The following is a 15,423-nucleotide window of genomic DNA, read 5'->3' as shown; positions in this document are numbered from 1 at the left end:
GCGGATACCCCTTGGGAAAAACATCAGAATACGCGATAATGCAAAACTGTACATTTCATCTTACTATATCCCGTGCTATACTATGCTATGTTACAAAACTACCGCCTCCCCCTCCCCGCCAACACAGGAACGGGCACCTCCTCAACCGCCTGTGTCAAAAACGGCAAACTCGTCTCAATCACCGCCCGCCCATCAACAAGCTTCCCCGTATGCAGCCTCTGATCCTCACCCTCCAGCGCAGCGCGCCTCTTCCCCTCAAGATACACCCTGCGCTCCTGCGTCATCGCCCAGCGCGCCGGGAACTCAAACCGCGGCTTCCGCTTATGGTGGCGGAAATCGAACGGCACGTCTTCGAAGGTATCCGCTGTGTCGCTCGCAGCAGCAATCAACGCGGTTATTGTCTCGCCTAGGGCGCGCTTGTTCTGGGCTTGTGTGGTGTGTGTTTCGCAGGAGAGTTTTATGGTTTGGGAGGTGGGGTTGTAGCGGGGGCCGGCGAGTTTTATCAGTTTGGAGAGGGCGGTGGGGGAGGGGAGGGAGAGGTCTGTGGGGGAGAATTCCACGACGACTTTGTTGGTTGCCGGGTGGGTTTCGCCGAGGTAGGAGGTGTAGCGGAAGCGGAAGGGGGTGGATGGTGTGGGGGGAGTGAAGGGGCGTGCGAGTTCTGTTATACACATCAATACTATACGGGTGGAGAGAGAGGTAGGTGTATAACTCACGGCTCAACAACGGCAATTCCCACGCAATCAACCTCGCATACCCGCGCAACTCGCGGTGCTGGTCCAACAGTCCATGCCCATGGCTCGTCACGTCGTCCCCGTAGTAATCCTCATCGGGCCCCATATCCTCCTCCTCCTCGCCCTCGCTCCAGAACCCCTGTGCCGACTTCCGCTTATCGTCTGCCTCGATCACAAAATCCTCGTCGGTTTCTAGCTCGAAGTCCTGCGCGAAGGGGATGCCGTGCTTGCCTTTGCGGATCGCATCGCTGACGACTTCTGGGTCCATTGCTTTGAGATCTTCGGCTAATTTGGCGAGTTGCAAAGCGGTGATTTCCTCGGGCGTGAGGTGCTTGCGGCTTGTGGGTTCGGCGATGGGGGATTCGTCTACGGCGGTGGGAGTTGGTGCTGGTGTGGCGTCTTCATCTGCGCGGCGGGCGGGCGTGGTGGAGAGCGGGCGCGCTGTGCATCGCGGTGTTGCTCGAGTGCGTATTCTCGACGGGCATTGCCGCGATTGCAGGAGTAAGCGGCGTGTTATCGAAGCCATGGCGATGTGAGCACGGGTACCGATACTGCGGTCGTGAGCTTTTCGCGCGGGAGGTGAGGTGCTTGGCAGGGTGGGTGGAGGAAAGAGGGACCGAGCGCCGGACCAATGTGAGGGGAGAGTGACCGACCTCCGCTTTTGCCGTCTCGATTACCTACGACTGACTTGATGACATGTTGACATTGGAGTAGGAATATTTCGTAAGCTGTCTTCTAGTCATAGTCATGGCTGAGTCGTGGAATTGGTCAACAGATTCGAAACTCTGCTTCGTTACTACGGGCGCAACCGCACCCTTTACCGCGCTCATTGAGGCTGTCTTGACTTCATCGTCTCTGGATGCGCTGCGGGAAAACGGCTTCACACACCTCCTTGTGCAGTACGGAACCGCAAAAGACATCTTCAGCAGATGCTGTGACGTTGCACAGTCTCGAATAGTGCAAGAAGCCGGGAAGCCAGATATAGTCATTCAAGGCATCGACTTCAACCCCGAAGGGCTGCGGGCGCAGTTCAAATTGGTCCAAGAGTCAAAGGGACTTGTTATATCACATGCTGGTACTTTTCCCCTTTGCAGTGATTGCGTTGAATACCAACTAAATCAACCAGGATCCGGCTCCATTCTCGAAGCCCTCCGCTATCAAATCCCGCTCGTTGTCGTGCCCAACACTGCACTGCTCGACAACCACCAGGAGGAACTGGCCGAAGCGATGGAGCGCTCAAACTACTTGCTGCGAGGGGATGTCAGGTATGATCTTTATCTTACTTGAAGGCATTAGAGACTGATAAATTTTCAGGAATCTCGCACCTGCTATCAAGAAGTCGGAGGGCTTCCGTGTCAGAATGTCTCAATTTCCGCCCATTACTAGTGGGAAGCATCGAGAGACTAAGAGCTTTGCTGCTATCATGGATGAGACGATGGGGTTTATGGATTGAAGGGGCTTTCGACACGACATGACCCTTTACTTGACGGAACTGAAGTGCAGACTGAATGGTCTACACTGCCATGTTTGACGACTCAACGGCACTTACGACACCACAAAGTTGGACCAACAACTGCAGGTCCTGGCTATCAGTGTGATTGGATACGCAGTGTTGCTGTAGTGACAGTTTCCCAATGTGTTGGCACTGCACAAACCCTGGCTTGAAGGAAGTTGGTTGAGGCTGATCTTATCTACCGGTACCAGGGTCGTTGCATACGGCAAACAAGATATCCGCAGATGTAAATTCTACGTGGACAGATAAGAGGTGATCGACAGGCTTGCAGAGGCTAGCGCGATCCCTAGCCGCCCTCTAAGACGACATACTACGCTCGAGTATTGCATATCAGCAACAAACATTCGGCCTATTGTAGCGAGCGGACCCTGAGCTTTGTTGTTTTCGTCCTTTGCTTTCAACACTCGGCTTTACAAACACTTGCGCTGTAGTGTACACCTCACACTTCTGTATTAGAAACACAACTTTCGACACATGTCAATTGGCTACACCATGGGGATCCGGTCTTCCACTCAATATGTCGCACAACCAAACTTGAAGTAACGCAAGAAAGTGCAAGTAGAACTGTGTGCTATGTTTCACATCGGGATGCGAGCATGCGATTCGACGGTAGCACGGGAGTATCTTATCCAGGTAGTCGGTTCCGCGAGTATCACAGCAGCTTCCAATCCTTCTGTCGTGTGCAGGCGTGTCGTTGTGTGCCTTCCTTGTTTTCGCGACCTGACGATCATAATAAACCTTATTTCACTTTCACTTTCATGCTCTTTCACTTTTACAATATAACAACCTTTAACTTTCCGTCTTTGCGACTTCCACTCACCTACGCACACTGAATTCTACCGCGCTGTTATAATACAACACTACTACTCGTGAATAGAGACATATCTTCGCTATGTTGCTGCAGTACTTCCTCACGGTCGGCTTGGCTGCTACGGGTTCTTTGGTTGACGCTGCACCCACGAGGTAGGTGGCTGGGTAACTTGCATGTCACCTCAGACATATACTGACTTCTCTATCAGCGCCTACACCAAGCGAGGTGTGGACTTTAACTGGGGTAGTACGAAAGTCCGTGGTGTCAACATTGGTGGATGGTTGGTCCTTGAACCGTAAGTGCCACTCCTTCCATGCTCAACCCATTCTGACGGCATCAGCTTCATCACGCCATCCATCTTCGAGAAGCACAGTACTGCCGAGTGGCCGGTGCCAGATGAGTGGTCACTGTGCGAGAAGCTCGGGAAAGATGGTTGTGCAGACGCACTGAAATCCCACTGGGACAGCTTTGTCTCACTCGACGACTTCTGGAAGATCAAGAACGCCGGCTTCAACATGGTCCGCATCCCCGTCGGGTACTGGTCGTACGTTAACCCCTGGGGTCCATACACGCAAGGCGCGGCGCCCTATCTCGACGCCGCCATCGACTGGGCGCGACAAACCGGCCTCAGAGTCGTCATCGACCTCCACGGCGCGCCAAAATCGCAGAACGGCTTCGACCACAGCGGCCATAAATCCACCTACCCCGGCTGGGGCGACGCTGATAGTCTCACCTACACCCACGCCGTCCTCAAAACAATCGAGGAGAAGTACGCCGTCCCCGACATGCAAGACGTTGTCGTCGCCATCCAGTTCCTCAACGAGCCGTTTCTGGAGAAATTGGACTGGGGAATGGTCAAGCAGTTCTACCGCGACGCGTTCTTCAACCTGCGCGAGATCAGCGACACACCTGCCATGCTGCACGACGGATTTAAAAGCCCCTCGTGGATGAACAACTTCCTTACCCCGCAGGACGACGGCGCGCAGAACGTCGTTGTCGACCACCATGAGTATCAGATCTTCGACTCCGGGCTCCTCGCCATGTCGGTCGATGAACACATCAACCTCGCCTGCCAATCTGTGAGTCGCTGCCCCCCATCACATCACCCATGCGTTGTTTTGCTTTACTAACACCCCCCCTCACAGGCAGAGTACTACTCCACATCCGACAAATGGACCATAGTGGGCGAATGGAGCGGCGCCCTAACCGACTGCGCCCCGCACCTCAACGGCTTCGGCGCCGGCTCGCGCATGGAAGGCACCCTCTCAGATGACTCGTCATACATCGCGTCCTGCGCGGGCAAAGCGGGCCCCGTGTCAAAATGGAGCCAGGACTGGAAGGACAGCGTTAGGAGGTATATTGAGGCGCAGCTCGATGCGTTCGAGGCCAAGACGCAGGGGTATATGTTTTGGAACTTCAAGACTGAGGCGGGCGCGGGGGAGTGGGATCTTTTCCAGTTGCTGGATGGGGGCGTGTTTCCGCAGCCGCTTGGGGAGAGAAGGTTTGGGAGGGGGTGTGGGAATTTTTGAGGGGGTGGATCGGGTAGGGAGGGCGTGTAGGGTGATAGGGTGACGGGGCGATGGTGGTTCCTTTGTAGATATAGATGACATGCTTATGCGCTGGTATGATTTAGATAATGACCTGGAGGTATAGATGGAATACAAGCCGCGTCGAGAGGTAATCGCAATGATGATATTAGTGAAATAAATTGTAACGCTCTATATTATAGGCGCGGACTTATGCTCTGGCACTCACACTCGAGGATAGCAAAGCTACACGATAGACAGATAAAAAGACACTCGCCATCCCTCTTTCCCCACGCTCCAGACACACAGAACCTAAGTCTCAACTCCCAGCAATGGCGACAATGTGGCAATGTGAATACCATACCATACCATACCATACCATACCACATCAAACCAAATTAAATCAGCCAGCGAACATAGCACTGCGATACCACCAGACTCGCACACCCGATTACCCATCCCTTAACGACTGCCTGATCGTTCAATGTGCTCACTGGCTGCAGTGCAGGCCAAGCGCCCAGGCAGCAGTGAGGAGTTTGGTACCTTTTTCAACTTTGGTCGGGAAGAGTTTTGGTCGACGAGTAATGTCCTATCTATCAAGGGTTATTGGGGTAGGAAGAGGATTTGAGGGGAGGGGGTTGTGCGATCTCCATGATGGGGATGGTGCGATGAGGTGTGATGAGGTGGGTTGTTAAAGGGAAGGTGGTAGTGGAAGGCGATCGACCTAATGGGTAGATGTTAGGTAGAGGATTTGTTTCGAGCAGGTAGGTGGCGAGGAAATAGGGTTTTAGGTATCATGGCTTTGAGTTTTGGGGAGCCAATGGGGGACACGACATTGATTTTCTGGTGAAAGGAGTGGATGGGTTATGTCTGGTATCAAGGCGGGGGACTTCCTAATAGGGGTTGTTTTAGTAATTGGTTACCATGGTTCTAGGGCTGGATAGTTTTGCCAAGAGGGGTGGGATGGGTATATAAACTCGACTTCGCTGGGATATGAAAGTTGATAATTTCACGCCGCTACGCGAAGTTGATTCAACTACGGTGATTTCTTCTTCATGGCTGACTGCACTACTGAGATGATCTCTCTGCCTGCTGAGAATGAGCTCGGTGAGTACTGGCACGTTACCGCCAGTCGTCCCCTTCCTAACTACATTCCAGCAGCCACCAAGACCTCACCACCAGCCAACAAAACGCCAAGTCCAGTCAGCGCCAACACACCAGACCTCACCACCCTCCCACCCCTACCGCCGCCCACAGACGCCGAGCCATGGGATCTCGACGAGCCCTTCACGCCCGTCGCATTCGACCCCATCTGGGACGGACCCGCGACGCACCTCTTCACCGCCACGTACCTAGGCAGGACCGTGACGCGCACCGAAGCCCAGCGCTCGCTACTTTTCCTGCGCCACCTCCGCCGTCTCCTGCACGACCAACTCGACCTAATCGATGAGTGCGGACAAGACGAACTCAGCGCCGAGCACGACATCACGTCGCCCACCGCAGACCAGTGCTCGTTCCAGTTCAACCACATCGGGATCGCCGAGGTGCTGAATCCTGACTCGCGGAGCTGCTGGTTTGAGCGGTTTGGCCTGTGTGCGCCCGACGAGGTGAGGGTCGTGCGGAACTGGTTTTGCCATGAGTTTGCGACGCCGGTGAGGAGTAGGTCGTTGGAGGCGGTTATGCGAGGGGGGTGGGGCATGTATGCGTCGTTGTGGGGGAGCGTGGATGCGGTTGTTGAGGGGTTGGAGCGGCTTGTGGGCGATGGGGAGGCGTGGCGGGAACCGGAGGGGGCTGCGCGGGGGTGGGAGCCGCAGGGGGGTGGGGATGTGGAGGGTGATGAGTGCGAGGCTGGTGTGGTGCTCGCTGATGATAGGGTCTGGGCTGTTGTTTTGTGCTTGGTGGCGTGTTTTGTGTCGGTGTTGTGTGGTCCGTTGTCTGTTCGCGTGGTGGTTTCCAGGTTTTCTTAGGGCAGGTTCTGTTCAGTGAGGAGACGTATCGTTGTGTATTTGTTGCGGCCACCAATCAAGAATTGTTTCTGGTTTCTGATCTTCATTGGTGGTTTAGTTCAGTTTGTGGCAGTACTCGAAGAGACGTGCGAATATAAATCTCGAAAGTCATGATCTTGCCTGGATTCAGAATTGGGCAGCAAAAGTTCTTAACCATGGCTGATCACCATCCAGGTCTGTTTTCCATCCCTGCGCATGTCGAACTTGGTCTCGAGACGATCACTCATGAGCGCACCGCTTAAGTTGCTGCTCAGCGAAGTTGGGATTCTTGGACTCCTCCTCGCTACCCTCCTCAGCCATGGTTTTCGACGTGTCCCATCCAATCAAACCCCCATTCTGCGTAATCTTCAGTGCCTGACCTCTATCCTCTATCCCCATATTACAGATGTGCTTGTGCACGGCCCAGTCGTTGCGCTGACATGTGTCGGAACAGTATGTCGCTGTGCCACATCTGCCACAGCGACTAAGCGCACGTGTGTCTTGTGAGACCTGGCAGGTAGTGCATTCCACAAGACTGACGGATTTATACAGCCAGTGGGGGTTCATCGGTATGCCATCACCAAAGATGTCCATAGGAGCGTACTCGACGAAGAATTGATGGCGTAGCTTTTTCCCCGTGGCCCATCCCCTTTCCAAAACCAAGTTCCTGGCGAATCCTTTCCCCAGACTCTCGACCTCCTCGGGATCAACAATGTCGCGGTCATTCTCCATGCTCTCCTTCGGGTTCGGGATCCAGGCTCCTCGATCAGGCTCCGTCGTGGAAATATTGTACGTCACCATAAGCGTCCAGTTGTCTCCGTTTTTGTCTAGGGTACCGAATGTGATTTGGTTTCCCACACGCCCGATTTCAATTTTAGTCTCGTCGGGTTCTCCTTGCTGGATTGTTAGTATCCAAGTAAAGGAGAACCATGCATCGAGATCAAGGAATGCGGCCAGCGCATCGGGACACCAGTGGTACAGTACCGTGGCAATGCCAATGGGTATAGTCAGGTTGCTCGTGTCGGTTTCCGAAGTCAATCTTTCATCGGAGATGATGGCCAGCGGAGAGCGGTCCAGATGCAACCGAGCATCGGGATAATCGGGTAGCCTGAACTCGTCCAGAGGAAGAATCTTCATAGCCATGCTTGTTGATAATTTCGTGCACCTGAGAAGGGTGGACAAAATTGCAAAACGTGACGGCGGGGCTCTACCTGCATTCTCATTGGTCGTCTGTGATCATCGTGCCAACCAGACCCTCACAATCCTCAGCACGTCACACGCGACAGTGAAGTTTGTGGAAACCTCACGATGGATGTCAACGTCTGCAAGGTGCCGGCGAACGCGAAATTGCAGTACCCCATCACAGCCACTCAACATGTGCGATGCGGAGCGTTGCATCGTCAGAAAGCTTGGCTGCGGGATACCCCACAATTCCACGAGAACCCTACCAAGTGATCACAACGTCACGAACACCAACCATCCCAAAACAATGCCTGCAATAGGAGGCCAGGACACACCGCCGGTTCATGAACTCCACGTCACAGCTTGGTATCATGAGTCCACCGTTAGCTTCAGAGAGGTGGCCATCTTTGTGGATCGCCCCTGAAAACTTCCTTTTGGAGAAGTGTTATTGCCGTCGCGTGCCAACAAGGAAGGTATGACCTTAGTGCTGGATGTTCCTTGGTCGATCTACAATGGTACCCGAGATTTAGGGGAAGCGAGAATCTCCTATGTTGTAGTCGCTTTCACCATTTGTTGATTCATGCATACATGGGGACTCCACAGGATGCGGGTCAACACAACAACCGGATATACGCGCCAAGAATATGCGCTTGTATAGCGTCCTGTTTCGCCACAAATCTTGCTCGCTCCACAAGACATGTTGTACGTTTGTCTCGCTGCATGCTACCCGTGCTAGTTTTCGTTGGAGCAAGTAAGTGGTGTTGACCTCGTCGTTAGGCACAGAAGGTTGCCGCTAGAGTCATTCAGAACCTTTCACAACCCGGGGAAAGATCATGGGGTCGACAGATGGCGGGCTCTAATATAGTGAAATGGGTCAAAAGCAGAATTATGGGTCACGAAATGTTGTCACCCTGGATCCTACGACATGTTTTTTCACTCCCACCCCCTCCATATAAAGCCCTCGTGGCACCGCCTCCACTCCACTGAACAACTTGGACGACCTCAACCACGCGCAGGATGTTCAAACGGTTGCTTGTCACGCTCACCGCGTGCTCGAGGCTTGCCTCTGCGGTACCATTTCCCCAGAGTGGTGTCAGCGTGCAAGCGTCCAACCTCGATGCCTGTCCTGGATATAGCGCCTCCAATGTAGTCAAGACAGACTCGACCCTCACTGCCGACCTCTCTTTAGCTGGTACCGCCTGCAATATCTACAGCGAAGATCTCGAGGAACTCAAGTTGCTTGTTGAGTACCAGAGCAGTATGTTGATCTTTTGCTTATCTCGTTTCAGCATCGACTAACCAAACTCAGACGAGCGTCTCCACATTAAGATCTACGATGCAGGTCTCAACGCTTACCAAGTCCAAGAAGAGGTACTGCCACGTCCTAAAAATGGCAACACAGCCTCATCGGATGCAGCTCTGCAGTTTGACATTGTCGAGCAGCCATTCTCCTTTAAGGTAACACGGAAAGAGAATGGCGAGGTACTCTTCGACACGTCTGCTGCGTCACTGGTCTTTGAGAGGCAGTATGTCCGTCTGCGTACCAGCATGCCAAAGGACCCGAATGTGTACGGTCTGGGAGAGCACAGTGACTCTTTCCGTTTTCACACGGACAGCTATAACCGTGTTCTGTTTGCTGCGGAGTCGCCTAACATTCCTAACAACTCTAATCTCTACGGTACTCATCCAGTTTACTTCGATCATCGCGGTGACCGGGGTACTCATGGTGTGTTTTTGGTCAACTCCAGCCCCATGAACGTCGTCCTGACCAAGACTGAGTCCGGTGATCAGTACCTCGAGTACAACACTATTGGTGGAATCATGGACTTCTACTTTATGGCCGGCAAGCAGCCTGCTGATGTGTCCAAGCAATATGCGGACATTGTCGGCTACCCAGCTATGTTCCCTTACTGGGCGTTCGGCTTCCACCAGTGCAAGTATGGGTATTGGGATGTCAACATGGTTGCCGAGGTTGTTGCAAACTACTCGACTGCCGGAATTCCGCTCGAAGTTATGTGGACAGACATCGACTACATGAATCTGCGCCAGGACTTCACCACAGATCCCGATCGCTTCCCCGTGACCAAGATGAGGGAGTTGGTCAGCACTCTGCACGAGCGCGACCAACGTTATATCCTCATTCTGGACCCGGGTGTTCATGCTGTTGACTACGATACGTATAATAAGGGTCATGAGATGGATGTCTTCCTCAAGGCTGCCGACGGTACTGATCTGTTGGGCGTTCAATGGCCAGGAGAGGTGGCATGGCCAGACTGGTTCCACCCAAATACAGCACAGTGGTGGACAGAAGAGATGCAAGCTGCGTTCGACGCTGACTCTGGGATTGATATCGACGGAATCTGGGTCGACATGAACGAAGCATCCAACTTCTGCGCAGATCAGAACTGTAATCCACGCCAGAAGGCCATCGACGACGGCATTCCACCGAAGCCCGCCAATTCCCCTCGACCCAACACCGGCCGCCCTATCCCTGGCTTCCCCAACTCGTTCCAGCCTTCTTCAACGGGCTCTTCACTCAAATCCCGCGACACTAAGGCTTTGTCTCCGCGCCAGGATGTGTGGGGTCAGTCGAAGGGTTTCCCCGATCGCGAATGGTTCAACCCCAAGTACGACATCAAGAGCCACCGTGGCAATCTGACTTCGTTGACCATCTACACCAACACGACCAACTATGACGGTACATGGCAGTACGACACGCACAGTCTGTACGGCCACATGATGGCATTGACAACGCAGCAATCAATGGTGACGCGCCGCCCCGCACTGCGTCCCTTCGTCCTGACGCGCTCAACCTGGGCCGGCAGCGGGCGCAAGGTCGCGCACTGGTTCGGCGACAACGAGTCCTCATGGGAACACTACCGGACTTCGATCCGACAGATGCTCTCCTTCGTCGCCATGCACCAGATGCCCATGGTTGGCAGTGACGTCTGCGGCTTCAACGGCAACGCAGACGAGTATATGTGTGCGCGGTGGGCTCTCCTCGGCGCCTTCCAGCCCTTCTACCGCAACCACGCCGCCGACAACGCGCGCACGCAGGAATTCTACCAGTGGCCGCTTGTCGCCACCGCAGCGCAAAAGGCAATCGCTACCCGCTACAAGCTCATCGACTACATCTACACGGCGCTACACTACCAAACTACCACCGGCGCCCCCATGATCAACCCCATGTTCTTCCTCTACCCAAACGACACCAACACCTTCGCCATCCAAGAACAGTGGTTCTACGGCGACGCCCTACTCGTCTCGCCCGTCACAACCGACTACTCCGACACAGTCACATACTACCTCCCCGATGACGTCTTCTACAACTACTGGACCTACGCAAAATACGAGGGCCGCGGCATAAACGTCACAGAGACGAACCTGACCTACACCGACATCCCAGTGCACATCCGCGGCGGCACCATCATCCCGCACCGCGCAAACAGCGCAAACACTACCAAAGCCCTGCGAAGCGAGGAATTCTACCTCGTCGTTGCGCCTGGGCGCGACGGCAAGGCGGCGGGCCGCTTGTACCTCGATGAGGGCGAGATGGTGCAGCAGGATCGCGTTAGCGAGATTGAATTCTCCTTCGAGGGGGGGACGTTTAGCGCTGGGGGCTCGTTTGCGTATGCAGGTGCGGACGGCGAGAGTGTGACTGTCGCCAGTGTTGTTGTGCTGGGGCGCGAGCAGGCGGGTGCGACGGGGACGTTTGATGCAGAGAAGGGGACCATTGAAGTTAGTGGGCCGTGGGAATTGAGTGGGGATTGGGGGTTTGAGATTTAGACGGTTTGGGACGAGGGCTTTTTTTCGGGCGTGTTGCATCGATAGGGGGTTTTTCTTTTCCACTTTTATGTTTCAGCGGCATTTGCAAGGGTGGTGATCTTGAGTGTGTGTGTCACTTGGTTTCTCCTGAAATTTTGGAGGGTTCAAGATGAGGTTTCCATAGATGGGAGGCGATTATCATGTCATGCATAGTTTGTTGCATTCCAATCTTCTACCTCGCTACACCGCTTTCCATTGCCAATATGTTTGATCGCCGTGTGCTACCAAGTCATAGATTCGAGACACAAAGGTACAAAGCCACGTCGTGGTGTGATCTTCTTGGCGTGGTACCTATATCCACACCCATAACACGCCCAACCCCATACTATAGCATAATCACCATAGCAACCACGTACCTCCAAGTTATCACGACATCACCGCTTGAATCCGAATATGTCGCACCCGATAAATCTACTCGCCATAGCTGGCGCAACTGAACTATGTCCCTTCCTCGCACGCGCACATGACATGCCATCGTGACCTGTGTGTCAATCACACGCTCGTGGCAAGTGCGCGTGGAGTGAGACAGACCTCCGCGTCGAAAAGAGGTGTTGGGCGCGAAAAGTATTCTGTCCAGAATGGAAGCGATATATTGACGTCGTCCCTCATTATTGATATTCCGTGCGACGAGTTCGTATGCAGCAGCTTGCATGATGCATATCCGCATGCAGACGCAACCTGCAGCACCCACCGTTACCGGGTATGTAGATGCCGTGCGTTTCGACCCGCCGCGTCGTACAGATGCGGAGGCATTCGGGCGCGGGAAGATCTGTATGCTGCATCTCAGTCTCCTCCGATCGTCGCACCCTTCATGCCTTCCGTGATGCCCTTCACGCCCGCATGGTGCGTTTCCTGTCCGTCGTACGCCACTTCGATGCTGTTCTTCGGTCTGCTCTTGTTGAGGCCTTCGAGCAGCATGCATGCCTTGCAGACGTCTTGGCTGGAGAGGTATCCACACTTCTTGCACTGGCCCATGACCTGCTTTGTTGTTTTGCGGGGTGTGATGTGTTTTCTCGCCGTTTTGATGCCGGATGAAGGGACGAAGTTGCTGTTGTGTTGTCCGTGTGGCTTGTCTTTCCCGGTGATGTTGCGCGCTGTGATTTCTACTTCGAGGCCGTTCTCCGTGGCGGTTTCGTTCTGCGCGAGTTGGGCTTCGACTGTGGCCATTTCGCCGCCTGTGGTGCGTCCGTTTGCGCTCCCGCATCCGCCCTCTTCCTCCTCTGCGGCTGGGATGTTGCTGGAGCATATGCCGCCGCAGCCTTCGTCGCTTCCGGGTACAAGGCGGGCCATGTCTTCGCCGCTCCTGACTACGTCGAGAATTGCGCTTGGTCGTACACGTTCGAGGTTCTTGATGAGAGCGCGGGCGCTACCGCGGAAGGCTTCGGGCGAGTATATGCATTCCGTGCTGAAGTAGTCGAGGTTCTTGTGATGCGCGTAGAGGACGATTTCCTTCTCGTAAGCGTACTTGAGAGGCTTGCTACGTTTGATGTTCGTGTTTGACTTTGGATCGGCGATAGCGGAGGGTGTTGATGTGACGATGGAGGTGGTTCGCGATAGACGGGGGAGGTCACCTCTGAGCACTACCTACTGTTAGAGTTGTGTTAAGATTGTCATGTTGCATCGAGAACTCACAATTCATCAGTACGGTCTCCGCAACATCGTCGGCGTTGTGTCCAGTGACTACATGCTTCACTCCCAACCTCGCCGCGCCACGGTCCAGCGCCTGCCTTCTGAATACGCCACAGTAGGTGCAGTTCCCCTTCTTCCCCACCTGTTCGACAACCTGATCCATAGTCCACCCATACAGCTCACTGTACCCCAGAATCGTCAGGTCCATGCCGTACTGTTCCGCATTCCTCTTGACCGTCTCCAGACTATCATCTCTGTACCCTTTGATACCCTCATCAATACTCAGTAATATCAGATCCAGCCCATAGTCGTAGCGCTCGTTCAGAGTTTTGAGGACGGATGCGAGGACGGTGCTGTCTTTTCCACCAGAGGCCCCGATGGCGACTCTTTCGCCACGGTGGAAAAGCGCATTCGAGGTGATGGTGTGGTGGGTTTCGGTTTCGAAGACGCGAATAAAGCACGTTTTGCAGAGTTTGGAGTGGTCTTTTGGACGGAGGATGAGGGCGCGGTTGGTCTTGCACAGGGCGCAGGGCGTGGGTGCCATGTTGGTGATTTGGGGGTTTTGGTGGGATGGTTTGACTTCAAGTATAATTTGGTGGGGTATGTTGCGCGAGTCATTTTAGAGGGTGGGGCTAGTCAGTACGTATGGGCTTTCACATGTCGGTTCCATTCCATTGTCTAATAGCACTCAAATGGCGACTGAAATGTGCTTCTAATGGAATTCTCCTTAGTGCACTTGGTATGCAGTACGGCGATTACTACATGATACTCCTTACTAATCTCCTCCAACAATTTATCAAGACACAGAGGTTGCAATCTATTACAGACCCCCTCCTTCCTCTTTGGTCACCAAAGATGCTTGTTGCTTACAGGATGCATGAACGATCCGTCGCTTCTTGTCTAGTTTGCAGATCACGCCCAGCCATCATACAACATATCCGACTGCAACCTTCTCCGCATCCTCACCATAGCCTACAACGCAGACACTACAACAGCACTCCAGCCCACACCATCATCGACCTAAGAGTCTGGCTTCAGCTCATAATCCCCTAAAGTAATTAGAGCAATGGTTGTCGGATCAAACGCCTACATAGTCCGGCCCGCCAACAATGTCGAAGAAGCATCCGCCTTATGGTGTCCCTTAATACAAGAGCTAGGCTGGGTAACCTTTCCTCGTCTGTCTCCATCTATCCCCTCCTAACACGCACGCTCCCCAGAACCGCGCCGCCACCGACCTCCCCGCACACTACCGTGCCGCCTCTTCGGGTCAAACCTTCCTCGTCCTAATCCACGCCTCAACTTCGCAGGCCGAAGGCTGCATTGTGCCCCTTACGTACCCCAATGGCACGGGCTGGGTTGGATTCTTCCTCATGAACGCCGCCTTCCGCGGTCGAGGGTTGGGCGCCGCGCTATGGAAAGAGATGGAAGAGTGTTTCGCCGAAAGTGGGACGAGGGTAGTTGGGCTTGATGCCGTGCGAGAACAGGTGGAGAGATATAAGAAGAGTGGGTTCAAGGAGCAGGGGAGTGTGCATGTCATGACGAGGGAGTCACTGAAGACTGCGCCGCTACCACCACTCGACGGCGATGATGCGGGTACCGACACCATCAGGGATATCAGGTCGGTTGATGCTGCGCTCCTTGCGCAACTCGATCTCGCGCACACAGGCCTTGATCGCACCGCGTATTGGTCGAAAGACGGTCTCCTTGCACAGGGCGATACATCGGGCTTCGTCATACTCTCCTCCTCTCCCTCAAGTCCTACTCCAGAACTCGAAGGCTTAATCCTCATCCGCCCCTGCCCATCTGGCCACCGCATCGGCCCCCTCTACGCTACCTCTACGCAGCAAGCTTGCATACTTCTTCGTGCCGCCATGTCCAAACTCGCAGACTCGGAGGGTAGCCTAGTCGCCGAAGTCTTTGGCATGAATTCTGAGGCGAGGGGCGTGTTTGAAGATCTCGGCTGGGAGGCAGTAGACGTGTATACGAGGATGTGGCTTGGAGGACGGGTACCAAGTGAGCAGAGTGAGGGCGGGAGGGGGACGCAGGGTATGTTTGCTGTGTTTGATGCGGGGGCAGGGTGAGTGTTGAAACAGAAAATGGTGGGAGGCGCGTGGTCTGAGGAAGATGGAAGGGCAGCAAATTCCATGTAGCAAATGCAGAAGTCTGTTACTAAAACATACTTGTCAGAATGAGTTGAGCATCACGGCTAGCAGCAACA

The 15,423-nt window shown here is 54.1% G+C and overlaps 10 protein-coding genes across 10 annotated transcripts; 7 read left to right on the top strand and 3 right to left on the bottom strand.

Moving 5' to 3' along the window:
- Nucleotides 1–50: 50 nt before the first annotated feature.
- Nucleotides 51–1,324, bottom strand: P153DRAFT_338671 (uncharacterized protein). The gene is made up of 2 exons (XM_033665798.1): nucleotides 717–1,324; nucleotides 51–661 (listed from the first exon to the last, which is right to left on the bottom strand). Exons 1-2 carry the CDS (start codon nucleotides 1,258–1,260, stop codon nucleotides 99–101), a joined length of 1,107 nt encoding a protein of 368 aa, XP_033525033.1. The 5' UTR covers nucleotides 1,261–1,324; the 3' UTR covers nucleotides 51–98.
- A 157-nt stretch (nucleotides 1,325–1,481) lies between these two features.
- Nucleotides 1,482–2,187, top strand: P153DRAFT_288874 (glycosyltransferase family 1 protein; the record flags this gene model as incomplete). The annotated part of the gene is made up of 3 exons (XM_033663618.1): nucleotides 1,482–1,809; nucleotides 1,861–1,999; nucleotides 2,049–2,187. 3 exons carry the CDS (start codon nucleotides 1,482–1,484, stop codon nucleotides 2,185–2,187), a joined length of 606 nt encoding a protein of 201 aa, XP_033525032.1.
- A 952-nt stretch (nucleotides 2,188–3,139) lies between these two features.
- Nucleotides 3,140–4,587, top strand: P153DRAFT_430809 (glycoside hydrolase family 5 protein; the record flags this gene model as incomplete). Its single annotated transcript, XM_033672858.1, has 4 exons — nucleotides 3,140–3,210; nucleotides 3,267–3,353; nucleotides 3,399–4,137; nucleotides 4,204–4,587. 4 exons carry the CDS (start codon nucleotides 3,140–3,142, stop codon nucleotides 4,585–4,587), a joined length of 1,281 nt encoding a protein of 426 aa, XP_033525031.1.
- A 919-nt stretch (nucleotides 4,588–5,506) lies between these two features.
- P153DRAFT_222286 (uncharacterized protein) lies at nucleotides 5,507–6,680 on the top strand. Its single transcript, XM_033662638.1, has one exon. The coding sequence runs from the start codon at nucleotides 5,640–5,642 to the stop codon at nucleotides 6,549–6,551; it is 912 nt and encodes a 303-aa protein (XP_033525030.1). The 5' UTR covers nucleotides 5,507–5,639; the 3' UTR covers nucleotides 6,552–6,680.
- On the bottom strand, nucleotides 6,359–7,896 carry P153DRAFT_366200 (uncharacterized protein). Its single transcript, XM_033667997.1, has one exon. The coding sequence runs from the start codon at nucleotides 7,710–7,712 to the stop codon at nucleotides 6,810–6,812; it is 903 nt and encodes a 300-aa protein (XP_033525029.1). The 5' UTR covers nucleotides 7,713–7,896; the 3' UTR covers nucleotides 6,359–6,809.
- An 872-nt stretch (nucleotides 7,897–8,768) lies between these two features.
- P153DRAFT_288974 (glycoside hydrolase family 31 protein) lies at nucleotides 8,769–11,537 on the top strand (the record flags this gene model as incomplete). The annotated part of the gene is made up of 2 exons (XM_033663623.1): nucleotides 8,769–9,009; nucleotides 9,061–11,537. The coding sequence occupies 2 exons, from the start codon at nucleotides 8,769–8,771 to the stop codon at nucleotides 11,535–11,537; spliced, it is 2,718 nt and encodes a 905-aa protein (XP_033525028.1).
- An 89-nt stretch (nucleotides 11,538–11,626) lies between these two features.
- Nucleotides 11,627–12,186, top strand: P153DRAFT_222269 (uncharacterized protein). Its single transcript, XM_033662637.1, has one exon. The coding sequence runs from the start codon at nucleotides 11,717–11,719 to the stop codon at nucleotides 12,011–12,013; it is 297 nt and encodes a 98-aa protein (XP_033525027.1). The 5' UTR covers nucleotides 11,627–11,716; the 3' UTR covers nucleotides 12,014–12,186.
- A 173-nt stretch (nucleotides 12,187–12,359) lies between these two features.
- P153DRAFT_384899 (adenine nucleotide alpha hydrolases-like protein) lies at nucleotides 12,360–13,749 on the bottom strand (the record flags this gene model as incomplete). Its single annotated transcript, XM_033670383.1, has 2 exons — nucleotides 12,360–13,156; nucleotides 13,209–13,749. 2 exons carry the CDS (start codon nucleotides 13,747–13,749, stop codon nucleotides 12,360–12,362), a joined length of 1,338 nt encoding a protein of 445 aa, XP_033525026.1.
- A 29-nt stretch (nucleotides 13,750–13,778) lies between these two features.
- Nucleotides 13,779–14,416, top strand: P153DRAFT_222266 (uncharacterized protein). The gene has a single exon (XM_033662636.1). It carries the CDS (start codon nucleotides 13,851–13,853, stop codon nucleotides 14,256–14,258), a length of 408 nt encoding a protein of 135 aa, XP_033525025.1. The 5' UTR covers nucleotides 13,779–13,850; the 3' UTR covers nucleotides 14,259–14,416.
- On the top strand, nucleotides 14,237–15,420 carry P153DRAFT_366197 (uncharacterized protein). Its single transcript, XM_033667996.1, has 2 exons — nucleotides 14,237–14,367; nucleotides 14,423–15,420. The coding sequence occupies exons 1-2, from the start codon at nucleotides 14,272–14,274 to the stop codon at nucleotides 15,284–15,286; spliced, it is 960 nt and encodes a 319-aa protein (XP_033525024.1). The 5' UTR covers nucleotides 14,237–14,271; the 3' UTR covers nucleotides 15,287–15,420.
- Nucleotides 15,421–15,423: the final 3 nt, after the last annotated feature.

Source organism: Dothidotthia symphoricarpi (assembly GCF_010015815.1).
Source record: "Dothidotthia symphoricarpi CBS 119687 unplaced genomic scaffold P153scaffold_8, whole genome shotgun sequence".
Taxonomy (NCBI): domain Eukaryota; kingdom Fungi; phylum Ascomycota; class Dothideomycetes; order Pleosporales; family Dothidotthiaceae; genus Dothidotthia; species Dothidotthia symphoricarpi.
The sequence above is the reverse complement of the archived record's forward strand: the minus strand, read 5'-3'. Positions and strand labels throughout refer to the sequence as shown.

Excerpts from the sequence above, each read along its gene's own strand:
- P153DRAFT_222286 (XM_033662638.1), top strand. The coding sequence starts at position 5,640 with ATGGCTGACTGCACTACTGAGATGATCTCTCTGCCTGCTGAGAATGAG.
- P153DRAFT_222269 (XM_033662637.1), top strand. The coding sequence starts at position 11,717 with ATGTCATGCATAGTTTGTTGCATTCCAATCTTCTACCTCGCTACACCG.
- P153DRAFT_366197 (XM_033667996.1), top strand. The coding sequence starts at position 14,272 with ATGGTTGTCGGATCAAACGCCTACATAGTCCGGCCCGCCAACAATGTC. Across the intron at positions 14,368-14,422 it reads TAATACAAGAGCTAGGCTGG|AACCGCGCCGCCACCGACCT; the intron begins GTAACCTTTCCT and ends CACGCTCCCCAG.
- P153DRAFT_338671 (XM_033665798.1), bottom strand. The coding sequence starts at position 1,260 with ATGGCTTCGATAACACGCCGCTTACTCCTGCAATCGCGGCAATGCCCG. Across the intron at positions 662-716 it reads GGAATTGCCGTTGTTGAGCC|AACTCGCACGCCCCTTCACT; the intron begins GTGAGTTATACA and ends TGTGTATAACAG.
- P153DRAFT_222266 (XM_033662636.1), top strand. The coding sequence starts at position 13,851 with ATGGGCTTTCACATGTCGGTTCCATTCCATTGTCTAATAGCACTCAAA.
- P153DRAFT_366200 (XM_033667997.1), bottom strand. The coding sequence starts at position 7,712 with ATGGCTATGAAGATTCTTCCTCTGGACGAGTTCAGGCTACCCGATTAT.